Below are 14,125 nucleotides of genomic sequence, written 5' to 3'. Positions count from 1 at the left end.
GGTCTAAAATGCATTCACTTCCTTAAATAAGAAACTTAGATACTCATATGGAATTGACACAAAGGAAGGAGCTGTGTGTGCTGCAGGTGCTCTGGAGTCGACTGCCTTGCATTTAAGTCCTCTGCTTACTAGTGGCATAACCGTATGCTAGGTCTATGTATTAGTCCATTTTCACACCGCTATAAAGATACTACCTGAGACTGGGTAATGGATAAACAAAAGAGGTTTAACCACCCCCATGATCCAATCACCTCCCACCAGGTCCCTCCTTCAATACCTAGGGGTACAATTAGAGATGAGGTTTGTGTGAAGACACAGAGCCAAACCATATCATTGTCTAAATTCTCTATAGCCTCAGTTTCCTTGTATGTAAAATTGGAAACTATTTCACAGAATCTTGTGAATATTAAGTGACACCCTGTATGAGCAATGCACTAAACTTTACTGAAAACACACTAGGCTCTCCATAAATAAAAGCTATAATCACTATGTGTTGCAATCATCATAATTCTTCTTTTGTCTGAAAAGGTTTTAAGGGAAAAATATCTACTTCAAGAAATTCATTTGGAAGAAAGGAAGTAGTCTTTCAAATACTATGGATTTACCAAGCATTCTTGCCTATAGTGCTTCATTTTATCTTTATAACAATGCTATGGTGTATTCACTGTCAATTCTAATTTAGAGAAGACAAATAGGTATCACTCTAATAAGAAAAAGGCAGAATTAGATCTCCCGACTTCAAGTACAGTATCATGGATGGAAAATAAAACATAGGTGTTGAAAGATGTTTTCACAAGCAGAATAAAAATGAAATGAAAACTTGAGACCAAACCAAGTACAAGTGTTTTCTTCTGATCAAGAGGAACAGAATTCCCACAGGGCACCCCATGCTGCCTCTTCTGGCCAAGTACAAGGGCAGTAATCATCAATCTCGTCAGGGGGCCTTGGTGGGGAGGGAGCCAGTCCCAGGCTAGCCTGTGGTGGGATTCTGCCCTCTCACCTGTCTCAACACAGTTAAAAGTCTCCCAGCCTAGCAAAGCCCATCCATACAGTGTTGCCATGCTCACTCCTAAGGGACGCCAGAGCCCAGAACATAGACAGAGATGTTGGGGGAGTTTCTTTTATCTTTAAAAGAACTAACAAAAGAATCTATTTAGCGAAGGAGAGAATTGAGAATGCTGGGAATATCACTTTCCTGACCCCTTTTTTCCCATTGAATAATCAGCTGCGAAAGGCTGTGTCCTGCACACAGCTGAGTCTTGCACTTAAACCGTTTCTGTTCTTTTGATCTTTAAAGATGAATTGTCAAACATAAGAGAGTGCTAGGCGGCTTTCCAAAAAAGAGCAGCAAGATGGCAAAACTTTTAGAAATCGCTGGGAAGGAAGAAAAGGAATTGAGGTTATCGAAAGCAGGGAAATTGAACAAGGATCTGGTAACTGCGGAATGTGGCTTGGTATGGACAGCAGGAGGAACTGACATTCATCCCCTGACTCGCTTGTAGCACAGACATCTCTCCATGTGTTCCCATCTCTGCTCATCCCAGAAACAATTTTAGAATTCCCCCTTTCCAGAAAAACGTGAAGACTGGTTTATCTGTACTAAACAGGGCTTCACAACACCCCTCATTTATGCATCTGATTTAAAAAGCAACAACTGCCTTCCTTTCGGCTGGAACCACCATCTTCCAGTAATTCGCCAAAATGACAAACACAAAGGGAAAGAAGAGAGGCACTCGATACACGTTCTCTAGGCCTTTTAGAAAACATGGAGTTGTTCCTTTGGCTACGTACATGCGAATCTGACAGAAAGGTGATATTGTAGACATCAAGGGAATGGGTACTGTTCAAAAAGGAACGTCCCACAGGTGTTATCATGGCAAAACTGGAAGGGTCTACAGTGTTACCCAGCATGCTGTTGGCATTGTTGTAAACAGACAAGTTAAGGGCAAGATTCTTGCCAAGAGAATTAATGTGCGTACTGAGCACATCAAGCACTCTAAGAGCCGAGATAGCTTCCTAAAATGTGTAAAGGAAAATGATCAGAAAAAGGAGCCAAAGAGAAAGGTACCCGGGTTCAACTGAAGCACCATCCTGCTCCACCCAGAGAAGCGTACTTCGTGAGAACCAATGGGAAGGAGCCTGATCTGCTGGAACCTACTGCCTATGAATTCATGGCATAATAGGTGTTAAAAAAAACATAAAAGACCTCTGGACTGTTAAAAAAAAGTATAATAAAATAAAAAGCAACGACTAACAATTGCCAGTTGAACAGTAACTGAAGATACTAGAATGTTCCAAGATGATCATTAGGCAATATCATCTGTGGCCCAAAGGAACCTTTCAGCTCCCACTGTAGCCTCCCATACAAGCCTCAGCTCCTGCCTCAGCTTTGCTCTGCACTCCAATGACAAATAAATACCAGAAGCCTGCTCCACAGGCTGTACCATCCTCCGACCCACGAAGACAACTGCCTATAGAGCCACAGCACCCCACAGATGGGTCTATCCTGGCAGAGATGCTTATCCTTGCCATCTTCTAATTCCACAGTGAGCCATCATCTAAGAGGACCCCTGAAAAACACATGTGGCTTGGAGAAGAGTTATTTGCCCTCTGAAGAGTTCTCTGCTCTGACATTTTAGACAAAGCTGTTAGCAGAGAGAGACTCTCATTTCCAACTTTCTTCATTGTTTGCAGATCAATTATTCCTGCAGAAAATAAAAAGTGACTGTTAATTTCAGTGAGGAGAGACTGGACTCTCTGAACAATGGTATAGTCAACAGTCCTAATGTTAGATTACCCTTGGCAACTTTTTGCCCCATAGAGTGGCATCAATGCATCATCCAGCCCCAAAGGAGAGAGGGGAAAGTTTAACGATAATACCCCATCACATTCTGACATTCCTGCACATTGTGGTAGATGTGTTCACTACATGCCATGCAAGACCTTTGAAGCTTCCCTTCTCATATTCAGAGGTAGAATCTAGAAAGTTAAACACCCATTTTCCAGACTTTTTTGTAGCAGGATTTTCCACATGACCAAGTTTCTATCAAGCAGGCTTGCTTAAATGAGATGTGGAGGTAGAAGTGATCAACTAGAAGCAGGGGCCAAATGTGGGGAGACTGTATATTCCCACAAGAAAGGGGGCGGAAGTATCTGGTTTTGGAGGGACACCTGTGGTGGACTTTCCAGTGTTCAGTTCTAAGCATTATATGTGCTGAGCAGACAGTAAATGCAGCAGAAGGGTTTCTGCTAGATCAGTGACATGTGGTGTGAGTAGATATTTCTCCTGGATCTGTTGACTTTGGCTGCATTTATTCCTGGTCTTGCAGCATCCAAGCCAGATCCTTGGCCCTCCCGGAGAGTCTTTGAACTATATAATACCCTTGAATAGACCTCTTTTGCTTAATAAGCTAGAGTATATCTAAAAGCTCTTGACAGAAACAATGTTTTAACTAATTTAATTAATCTATATTAATTAAACTCAATCTCTTTTCCTCAGAAATTAAAATCTCAAGTGTCCAACATAATCGTTCACCCATTTATCCCTGCCAGACTCTAATAATCTTCAGGCAAATTCCAGCTACAATCTCTCAGTCAATAAGGATCCTTTCCCAGAGTAATACTGCCTCCATCCCTGGGAAAGCTAAATTCCAGATGTGTACCTTTCAATTTTTATTTCTACATAAGAGCATCAATATTCTCTTTGCTTCTCAGTATAGAATATCGAAGTAGATAGCTACAAGGTCTCCTCAGATTAAGGATTCCAGCCCAAGGAAATCTTCAAACAAAGGTTTCCAAATTCACATCTAGTATCATTGAAATTGCAGACTGAGGCTACAGTGTGGAATTTGCATGACATCAACATAGCAATAGGAAGGATTGCTTCTATACTTCAAGAGGTAATGCTGTTACAATGGACTACGATGAATTTTCAGGCAATTTTTAACCAAAGTCAGTGGGATATTTAGTAATTCCCTGGTGTTTGGATAGCAACTCTTGATATTAAGCCTTCCCCTACCTCCTAACCAAATCACTTAATCTCTTAGCCTTATTATTACAAATAGAGTAGCAAAGACATTCTCCAGCCTTCCTCAATTTAATGCTGGATATTCGCAGACTTGCTAACATCTTTATGTCATTCTAAAATTCAAAGAGTGTGATTTTTGCACTGAAAAGCAAGCAGTTTGCATATTAATCCATGGCCATTCCCCACTCCCCCCAAAAAAGAGGGCAGAAACTAAGCAAAGAAGCCCTCTAAAATGGAAAAGAAACAAAAATCAAACAAAAACAGATCCTGATCACATGTTTAATTAGAATAATAAAGACAGAAAAAGAGGGCACTTTCTGACAATGAGCTGAGTGACTAGATTACACGAAATATATGAGCCACATAGCCACGTTTCAACCAATGACAGATCACATAGAGAACTATGGTTCCATTAGGGTACAGTGGAGCTGAGAAATTCCCATCACTTTTTAATATTGGAAGGCAGCACATTCCTCACATGTCCGTGGTGATGCGGGTGTAAATAAACTTACTGCACTCCCAGTCTCATAAAAGTGTAACACAGACAATTATGTACAGTACATAAAACCTGACAGTGACTATGTTACTGGTTTATGTATTTATTATACTACACTTTTAATCATTATTTTAGAGTGTACTCCTCTACTTACTAAAAAATAAAAATGAAGTTAACCATAAAAAGCCTCAGGCAAGTCCTTGAGGAGGTATTTCAGAAGAAGTCATTGTTATCATAGGAGATGACATGTTACTCCTCCTGAAGACCTTCCAGTGGGACAAGGTACAGAGGCAGAAGACAGTGACGTTGATGATCCTGACCCTGTGTAGGCCTAGGTTAATGTGTGTTCGTGTCTTTTTTTAACAAAAACTTTAAAAAGTTTTAAAAAATTAAAAATGTGTATGGAATAAAGATATAAAGAAAGAAGATATTTGGTATAGCTATACAATGTGTTTGAATTTTAAGTGCTATTTTAAAAGCGTCAAAAGTTAAAAAAAAAAAAAAAGTTTATAAACTAAAAAAGTTACCGTAAATTGAGGTCCATTTATTGTTGGAGAAAGAAAAATATCTTCTCATAAATTTCATGTAGCTTAAGTGTGTAGTGTTTACAGAGTCTATGGCATTGCACACTAATGCCCTACGCCTTCACATTCACTCACTGTTCATGCAGTGACTCACACAGAGCAACTTTCAGTCCTGCAAGCTCTGTTCATGGTAAATGCCCTGCAGAGATGTGCCATTTTTTCTTTTACACCATATTTTTACTATACCTTTTCAATGTTTGAAGGTGTTTAGATACAGGAATACCTGTTGTGTTACAGTAACCTACAGTATTCAGTACAGTAACAAGCTGTATAGATTTGCAGCCTAGGAGCAATAGACTATATTTTACAGCCTAGGTACACAGTAGGCTACATATCTAGTTTTGTGTAAGTGCACCCTACGATGTTCACATGAGAATGAAATCACCTAAGGATACATTTCTCAGAACATATCCCTGTTGTTAAGTGACACATGATTCTAATTAAACTGATATTTTGACAATTACTGATTTGCCTCATGACTCTAATGCCCTTTAATGATCACTATAAAAAGTCCCTTTCCTACCACTCTCATGTTTGAAATAAGGCAGAAAAAAATGACATCAACAGAGAACAAAACCAGGAACTGACTCTACTACCGGAAAACAGGATGAACGTGGGTAAGTCATTGATTTTCTCTGTCCTCATTTGTTACATGGGTATAAGATCAGACATTAGGCAAGGTTCCCAGAAGCTCTACCATTTAAAGCTTCTAGACATAAAGATTCATCTAACAAATATGACAGAGTTTCATGAGTTTATAATACCAAGGAGCAGCACTGTGCAATTAAAAAGGCAGTGGGTCTTTGTTATCAGTCTGACTTTGAATCTGAATCCGGTTTCATCGCTTACAAGCGGTGAAACCTTGCGTGAGTCGCTTAACATTTCTGAGCCTATGCTTTATCACACATAAAGCAGGATACATAAAATGTATGCTTAGAGCTGCTTTAAGGCTTACATTAAATGACTAGGCACTCCTACCCCAGTGCCCAATTCAAAATTAGTGAGTTTCCTACTTCTATCTCCTTCACATATTGAATTAAAATAAGAAAAAATGTTGATGATGTGCTCTTTTCTGGAGGAAGAAAATAATTTATAAATTCATCATTTTGAGAAAAGTTTCATTAAATGACTACTGCAGTTTCTACCCAAAAGAAAGGAAATCAGTATATTGGAAAGATATCTGTATCCCTATGTTTGCTGCAGCCCTGTTTATGATAGCTAAGATTTAGAAGCAATCTGAGTGTCCATTGACAGAGGAACAGGTGAAGAAAACGTGGCACATATACGCAATGGAGTATAATTCAGCCGTAAAAAATAAGGAGATTCCATCATTTGCAACAACATGGATAGAAATGGAGATCATTAGGTTAAGTAAAACAAGACAGGCACAGAAAGAGAAACATCGCATGTCCTCACTTATTTGTGGGATCTAAAATCGAAACAAACTCAAGGACATAGAGAGTAGAAGGATGGCTATCAGATGCTGGGAAGGGTAGTGAGCAGGGTTTGGGATGGTTACTGGGTATGAGAACTAGAAAGAAAGATTAAGACCTACTATTTGATAGCAGAGAAGGGTGACTATATTCAATAATAACTTAATTGTACATTTTCAAATAACTTAAGGAGTGTAATTAGATTGTTACTCAAAGGATAAATGCTTGAGGGGAAGGATACTGCATTCTCTATAATGTACTTATTTCACATTGCAGGCCTGTATCAAAACATCTCATGCACCCCATAAATATATAAGCACCATATACCCAGAAAAAATCAAAAAGAAAAAAGATAAAATTTACCTTCTCCTATTTCAAAGGAAATTAAAATCCATGGAGGTTAGTTTATACCTATGTGTGATTTAGGTGAGAAATCAGCAGAATACAAATGGAAAGATAACATGAATTTAGAGTTAGCCAAATCTTGGCACTGTGGTTTATTAGAGATATACCCCTGGTCAAATAAATTAACCAGTGTTCCTCAGTTTCCTTTTTATAATACCCACCTGCAAGAATATATGGGACTTCATAAGTTACTATATGGAAAACACCTAGAGCGATGCATAGCAGTTGAAATGGAATAATGATAACGATAGTACAGATTCCATTCATTATTATTTGCTTTCCCATTGATCAGAAGAATGTGATCTAACTTAAAGTTAGAGGCTTGCGAAGGAAAAGCTACAGTATCTATCCCAGGTTATTTGAGAAAAACAGTACAAAAACATATACAACTTACATATGCCACTCATCAATTATGCCATGGAATGTGTATGTGTGTGTGAGTGTGCGTGTGTCCTCTAAGAAAATTTTCTATCTGACACATATTCCTGGCTCAACTCCTACAATAAGAATATTCTTTTTGCCAAGCACAGTACCTCACACCTGTAATCCCAGCACTTTGGGAGGCTGAGGCAGGTGGTTCATTTGAGGTCAGGAGTTTAAGACCAGCCAGACCAACATGGTGAAACCCCATTTCTACTAAAAAGAAAAAAAAATAGCCGGGGGTGGTGGCACATGCCTGTAATCCCAGCTACTCAGGAAGCTGGGGCAAGAGAATCGCTTGAGCCCAAGAGGTGAAGGTCTCAGTGAACCAAAATCATGTCACTGCACTTCAGCCTGGGCGACAGAGTGAGACTCTGTCTCAAAAAAAAAAAAAGAATATTATTCTTTTTGCAGAGTGCCTAAGTGCCAGAACAGTATTTATAAGACTCTCCACCATTGAGATGGAAAAGATTGGTTAGTTTTAACAAAGATGTGTTGTACACAAAGGGAAGGATGAATTTTAATGACCTATAAATTGCATAACTGGTAGTTTGAAACATAGAACTCACTCAGCAATCATATTCTAAATTAATTATATATTATAATTTATTTACACATAAATATTACAGAATGTCTATCCATTTGAAATATTTTTACTGTCATTTTTTCAAGCTGAAAGCCTGGAACGAAATAACCCTTCATTACATGTTATTAGATGAGGTGCTGTAAACAGATGAAATACACACCAGTTCAAGTATTTAAAAAAAAGAATTCACTTATTTACCAAATACCCTTTAGAGTTCTTTCTTAATTATATTCTCTGCTTTGTCCCATTTATTCCAAACTTTTCAACATTTTCTGTGTTCACCCAGCCCCACCATCTTCCACCTAATCATGTCCCCACTTTTTTCCCCCTATTATTAAGTTGAATTTTCTCTTTCCCATAGGAAATAACAAGACAGTGCACGTGTGTTTGTGTGTGTGTGTGTGTGTGTGTGTGTGTGTGTGTGCATGTTACATGTGTATGCATGTGTGTGTGGTCTCTTGTCAATGGATTCTATACTAGAGCAGCAGTTCTCAATTTTGGCTGCATCTTAAAACCTTCTGAGTTGCATTTAAAATTTTTAAACTACTGATGCTGATTTGGTTAGTCTGTTTTATGCTTGGGCACTGGGAATTTTGCAAGTACCCACAGAATCTTCTAATGTGCAGCCCAGGTTGAGCACCACTGTGCTAGAATGTGGAAGCTTCTTTAATTTCTCTTCCTTTCAATTCTGTATTGATGCTGAATATTTTGGTTCTACAGCTGGATTAAAAATAAATTATTTTTATGACAGTAACTCTGAATTCTTCCATTTTTGGGAATGTTTCCCTTAGAAGATATGGCACTGATTTTGCTTAGATTTATGTGGTTGTCTCTGGACAAGTGATATTTGGGAACTTGGCACAAGCACTCACTGCAGTCACCCCAGCCCTGCTCTATGCCTTCCAAAAACCACACGACAACAGCAGAGATTTCCATGATCTGGAAAGGGCAGCCTGAATCCCAGATTCACCATCTGCAGGTCCAGCCTGTACCTGGCCATCCTGAATCTGCAGGTAACCATTTCTATGGACAACTCCAGCAGAGGCCAAAAAGCCAGGCCTATGAAAAACAGAGTCCTTTCTGGCTACCAGCAGGAAACCAGCCAATCTCCCTTAGCTTCTGAAAATTTTGTTTTCCTGTTTTTATTCATTATGAACATTTCTTACACGGTCATTTTTCTGAATTTCTCCTTATAATTTCTCTGGCAGTATGAATTTTCAGGACCATCTTAGAGTTAAAATATATGACTACAGACCAAGAGGGTATTTGAATTTAGAGTTCATGGAGGCCTACTGTATTAGTTGGCCACAGCTGCCATAACAAAGTACCACGGAGTTGGTGGCTTAAACAACAGAAATTGATTGATTGATGGATTGATTGACTGACTGATTGTCTTGCAGTGCTGGAAGCTACAAGCCTAAGATCAAGGCATCTGTAGGGCTGATTTCTTCTGAAGGTTCTCTCTGTGGCTCATAGATGGCATTCTTCTCCCTCTGTCTTCACACAGTCTTCCCTCTGTGTATTTTTGTGTTCTAATCTCCTCTTATAAAGACACCAGCCACACTGGATTATGGCCTATCCTTGTGACTGCATTCTATCTTAATTAAAGACTCTGACCCCAAATACAGTAACATTCTGAGGTACTGGGGGTTAAACCTTCAGCATATGAATTTGGGGAATCACAACTCAGACCATAACATCTATGAAATAAAAGAGATTATTTCCCTCAATTGGGATCCTTGTATGTATGAATCCATGGCCATAATGTTTTTACCCTCTCCAGCAAGAGAGCAGAGCATGACTTTCTGAGTGTTATTTAAAAATTCTGTGATGAATGTAGTTGGTAATCAAATTGAACTCAGAAAAATATAAAGGCTCTGAAAAGAAGTGCGGAACCCATTACATTATGCAGTGAATAAAAGGAAAATGTAAAATAATTTTCCTGATTTTGTGAAAACTGTATTTCAGATAATCTGGGGGAAGTTTGATTTAAAATTATCTCCTTCATGAACATTCTGAGTTTGCTTTTTTGTCAGGATACAGTTCCAATTAAGAGTTTGGAATATACGGTCATCATATAACAACTGTCTTAGCTGGCTTCTTTTGCTATATTATTTATTTGTGTTAGGAGACTGTACCAATCTCCTCATCTATGCAGAGGACTTCAGTTTGAACTCACAGACTGCCTGCTTAAAAGTATTTTTGTAATTCTCAGTATAGAGGAATTCCTCAGTCACTTCCTTCAGGTATTTCACCTAACATTTCCTTCTGGCAAATGTGGGCTTTCCTGATCTTGCCCGAGTCCATTGATCCATCAAAATTTTAGTATAATGGAAAGAACTTACCTTGAGGCTTGGGCTTGGTCAGTTTGCCACAGGGCTTGGAGATGGTGACCGTCTTCTGGCATTCAGCATTGTGCAGGGCTCGCTTCAGACTTCCAGTTCTGGTCTTTAGGGCCGTGTTCAGGTCACACTCTCCCCAGGCCTGGAACTGGTATTTGCACTCCGCTAAAGGCAGGGTTGAACCAAAGAGAAATCCTTGAAAGATCCTATTGTACTTGCATGATAATAAAGGCACACTTTTGTTTGTAACTTTTTGTATTGAAATAATCATGGATGCAGGTGCAGCCATAAGAAATAATACCAAATGTATGCACGAGTATTGAGATCTCTTCAATAATATCACATGCACAGATGCATATAATCACCATCACCATTAATTTATAGGACAGTCCCAACACAGCAGTGGGTCATTCTTTATAGTCATGGCCTAGCCACCTTCCTCCTTCCCCACCCCCTTCATCCCGGGAAGCTCCTAATCTGTTCTCTAACTCTACCACTTTTCTAGCTTAAAAATGTTGCATAAATGGAATTCTACAATATGTAAACTTCTGAGATTGGCTTTCATTTTTACTTAGCATAATTTTCTGAAGATTCATCCAAGTCGTGTGTATGAATAGTCTGTTTCTTCCTATTTCTGAGCAGTATTCCATGGTACCAATGTACCCCAGTTTGTTTAACCATTCATCAGTTGAGGGACATCCAAGTTGTTTCCAGCTTTGGGTTATTACAAATAAAACTACTATATAAATTCAAGTATAGGTTTTTGTGAAAACATATGGTTTTATTTCTCTGGGATAAATGACCAAGAAACTGCATCGTAAATGCATATTTCATTTTGTAAAAAAACTCCAATACTTTTTTTCTACTGTGGCTGTATCACCTTACAATTTCTATTGGCAACATATGAGGGATCCAGTTTCCTCGCATCCTCACTAGCATTTGGTCTTGTCACTATATTTTATTCTAGTCACTTTGATAGATGTAGAGCGATATCTCATTATGGTTTCAATTTCTATTCCTTAATAAGGAAAAGATGTTGAATATATTTTCAGGAGTTTATTTGTTGCCTATATATCCTCTCTGGTAAATTGCTGTTAATGCCTTTGCCCCACCTTCTTATCGAACTGTTAAGTTCTGTTTGTTTTGTTTTGTGTTTTTGGTTTCTTTGTTCGTTTACTGTTGAGTTTGAGAGTTCTTTAATATTCTCAATATAAATCCCTTAAGATAAACCTTTTAAACTTTTTGTAAGTGGGTTTTTAAGGTGCCCATATACAATTTAAGACCAAATGTATCTGATGTCCATCACACTTTTATAGAATTTATCTATCTCCATTCAAATAAAAATAACCCAAAGATTATAGAGGGAGAAAAAGATATATATGTATACACCCACTGTCCTTCCTCACTTGCCTATGGGCCGCAGTGCATTTCCACAGAACACAGGGAGAATATTTCAGGCCCACCATGACTAAGAAAGACAAAACATCTGGATTGTGGATGAAAGAGGTTATTTAAGGGTTCAATACTGGATATAAAGTTGAAAGTGTCGAGAGATCCTGTCTCAGATAGATAGATCGGGCCAGCATAAGAATGACTCTAGTCAGTGGGAGAAGGATCTATGGAAAGTGGTTATGAGCATCCCTGCCTGACTCTGTAAGTGAATCTGTAAATCTGTGTGGAGGGTGGGGAGGAATCAAATGAGAGGGAAGGGCCTGAAGGTGACAGGGAGAGACGTGGAGAAAGAGGAGAATAAATAAGAAAAGGGGAAAGGAAAATCAAAGAAACTTAGAAGAAAGGAGAGAGAAGATAGATCAATGAACATTATTAGGAGAAATCAAGGATATATTTTATGTCCCTTTGGAAAGGCAATGGTTTTCAACCAAGGATGATTTTGACCACCAGGGGCCATTTGGCCATAGATATTTGGAGATGTTTTTAGTTTTGACATCTGGAGTGGGCGAGGGATCCTCCTGGAAACAAGTGAGTAGAAGCCAGGGATGCTACTAAATACCCTAAAATCCACAAGACAGCCTCTACAACAAAGAATTGCCTGGGCTGAAATGGCACCAGTGTCAAAGTTGAGAAACCCTGGGGTTGGGAAAGATGTCTGGTCACTTTGTGTCTGATAAGATAAAGTTATTTAAAATAAAAACTCAGCCTTAAAAAGATTAGTGGAAACATCTGAGAATTACCTCAGAGTAGGAGATTAACTCAGTAGCTTGAGGCTTACCTCCAAATTGCTTTTTCCAGTTGCAGGGGATCTTACATCTCTGGGTCTTCATGGTTTGCTTGCACTCGGCTCCAGTCCGCGTACCCTCCCGCGTGCCCAGCCCACAGTCTCCACTGGTGGGCACACACACACTCCACTGCCATTCTCCACAGTCAGACTTCTTCACTTTTTTCTCTGAATGAAAGGAAGAAAACCTAATCAACACATAGAAAACTCCTTAACTTCTAGATATAACCAAGTTCATTCCTGAGCACCTTCATTGCAGGATCTGTGCTTTTTATCTCTATCCTTATTGTCTAGTGAAGAAGAGAAACATCATAGATATTAACCAAATGATTGAATCAATGAATGATCAAGAGAAGAGAGAAAGAAAACTGAGAAAAGAGCTAAAACTAATATTAATTTAATTCTCTCTTACTATGTGCCAAAGACTGTGTTAAGTGATTTAGTGGCATCTCCTTTTAGAAGCAAACATTTCTATAAAGAAGAGATGGTAAAAAATAGTTAAGCCTAAAAATCGAGAAAATATTCTATTAAAAATAACAGTTGTCAGCCAGGCGTGGTGGCTCACACCTGTAATCCCAGCACTTTGGTAGGCTGAGGTGGGCAAATAATGAGGTCAGGAGTTCGAGTCCAGCCTGACCAACATGGTGAAACCCCATTTCTACTCAAAATAACAAAAAAATTAGCTGGGTGTGGTGGAGTGCGCCTTTAATCCCAGCTACTCAGGAAGTTGTGGCAGGAGAATTGCTTGAACATGGGAGGCAGAGATTGCAGTGAGTTGAGATCGTGCCACTGCACTCCAGCCTGGCGACAGAGCGATACTCCATCTCAAAAAAAAAAAAAGAAATAACAGTTGTCAAATGAGCCATTTCAATGCAAGTTACTATTTTTTTCTCTCTCTTATTGAAGGTATGACATCATACAAATATGGTGGATCACAGATTTAAACAGACTCCCAGTTCCACAGCCTGCTTATGACTTTGGGAGTGGCATAGAGAAAGTGCTTTATCTTCTCTGTGCCTTCACTTCCTCCTCTGTAAATCTGAGAGTAAGGAGAAAAACAAGTTGGAGTGCATTTTTTGAGGAATAGAGGTAATATAAGTAAAGCATCCGATTGCTCATCAGTGTTTTGTATACAGTAGCTGCTAATTTGATCATTATATTAATGATCATCATCATTACACAATCCAGGACTTACAATGGGAGAAAAATAAGACAGAATTTCTTAAGTTCCTCTAAATAATTAGAAAAAAGGGAAGATGGCAGGGATAGAGGAATAGAAAGGGAGGGAGACAGAGTAAGAAAGAGGAAGGAAAAGCAGGTAATTGGGCTAGATGGACATTAATCAATGAAGCCTCTTGCCTTTAGGAGCCTACTGCTTACCTGGCTTCTCTTTTTTCCCTGCTTCAGCATTATCCACAGCTGCCAGTATGAAAATGAATGCCAAGAAGACAGCTGCAAATTTTCGACGCTGCTGCTGGTACTGTTGAGGCTGCATTCTAGGAATAAACAGAGAGAGAAGGTGGCATTAACCTAAGTCAGAGAGGAAGACTCATTGAACCCCTTGATGAAAAGCTCCACTTTCCATTTCTGGAATGT

At 39.0% G+C, this 14,125-nt stretch overlaps 1 protein-coding gene across 3 annotated transcripts in view; it reads right to left on the bottom strand.

The window, feature by feature from the left end:
- PTN (pleiotrophin) overlaps nt 1-14,125 on the bottom strand; it is a 116,636-nt gene that overhangs the window by 13,258 nt on the left and 89,253 nt on the right. For all 3 annotated transcript variants that reach the window (XM_003929745.3, XM_010340363.2, XM_010340362.3), the window contains exons 2-4: nt 13,910-14,025; nt 12,524-12,697; nt 10,297-10,458 (exon numbers count right to left, since the gene is read on the bottom strand). In XM_003929745.3, the coding sequence (XP_003929794.1) occupies nt 10,297-10,458; nt 12,524-12,697; nt 13,910-14,024 (451 nt within the window). In that variant the 5' untranslated portion in view covers nt 14,025. The remainder of the gene's footprint in view (nt 1-10,296; nt 10,459-12,523; nt 12,698-13,909; nt 14,026-14,125) is intronic.

Source organism: Saimiri boliviensis, chromosome 10 (assembly GCF_048565385.1).
Source record: "Saimiri boliviensis isolate mSaiBol1 chromosome 10, mSaiBol1.pri, whole genome shotgun sequence".
NCBI lineage: Eukaryota > Metazoa > Chordata > Mammalia > Primates > Cebidae > Saimiri > Saimiri boliviensis.
Note: the sequence above shows the minus strand (reverse complement) of the source record. Positions and strands in the feature narration are given on the sequence as shown.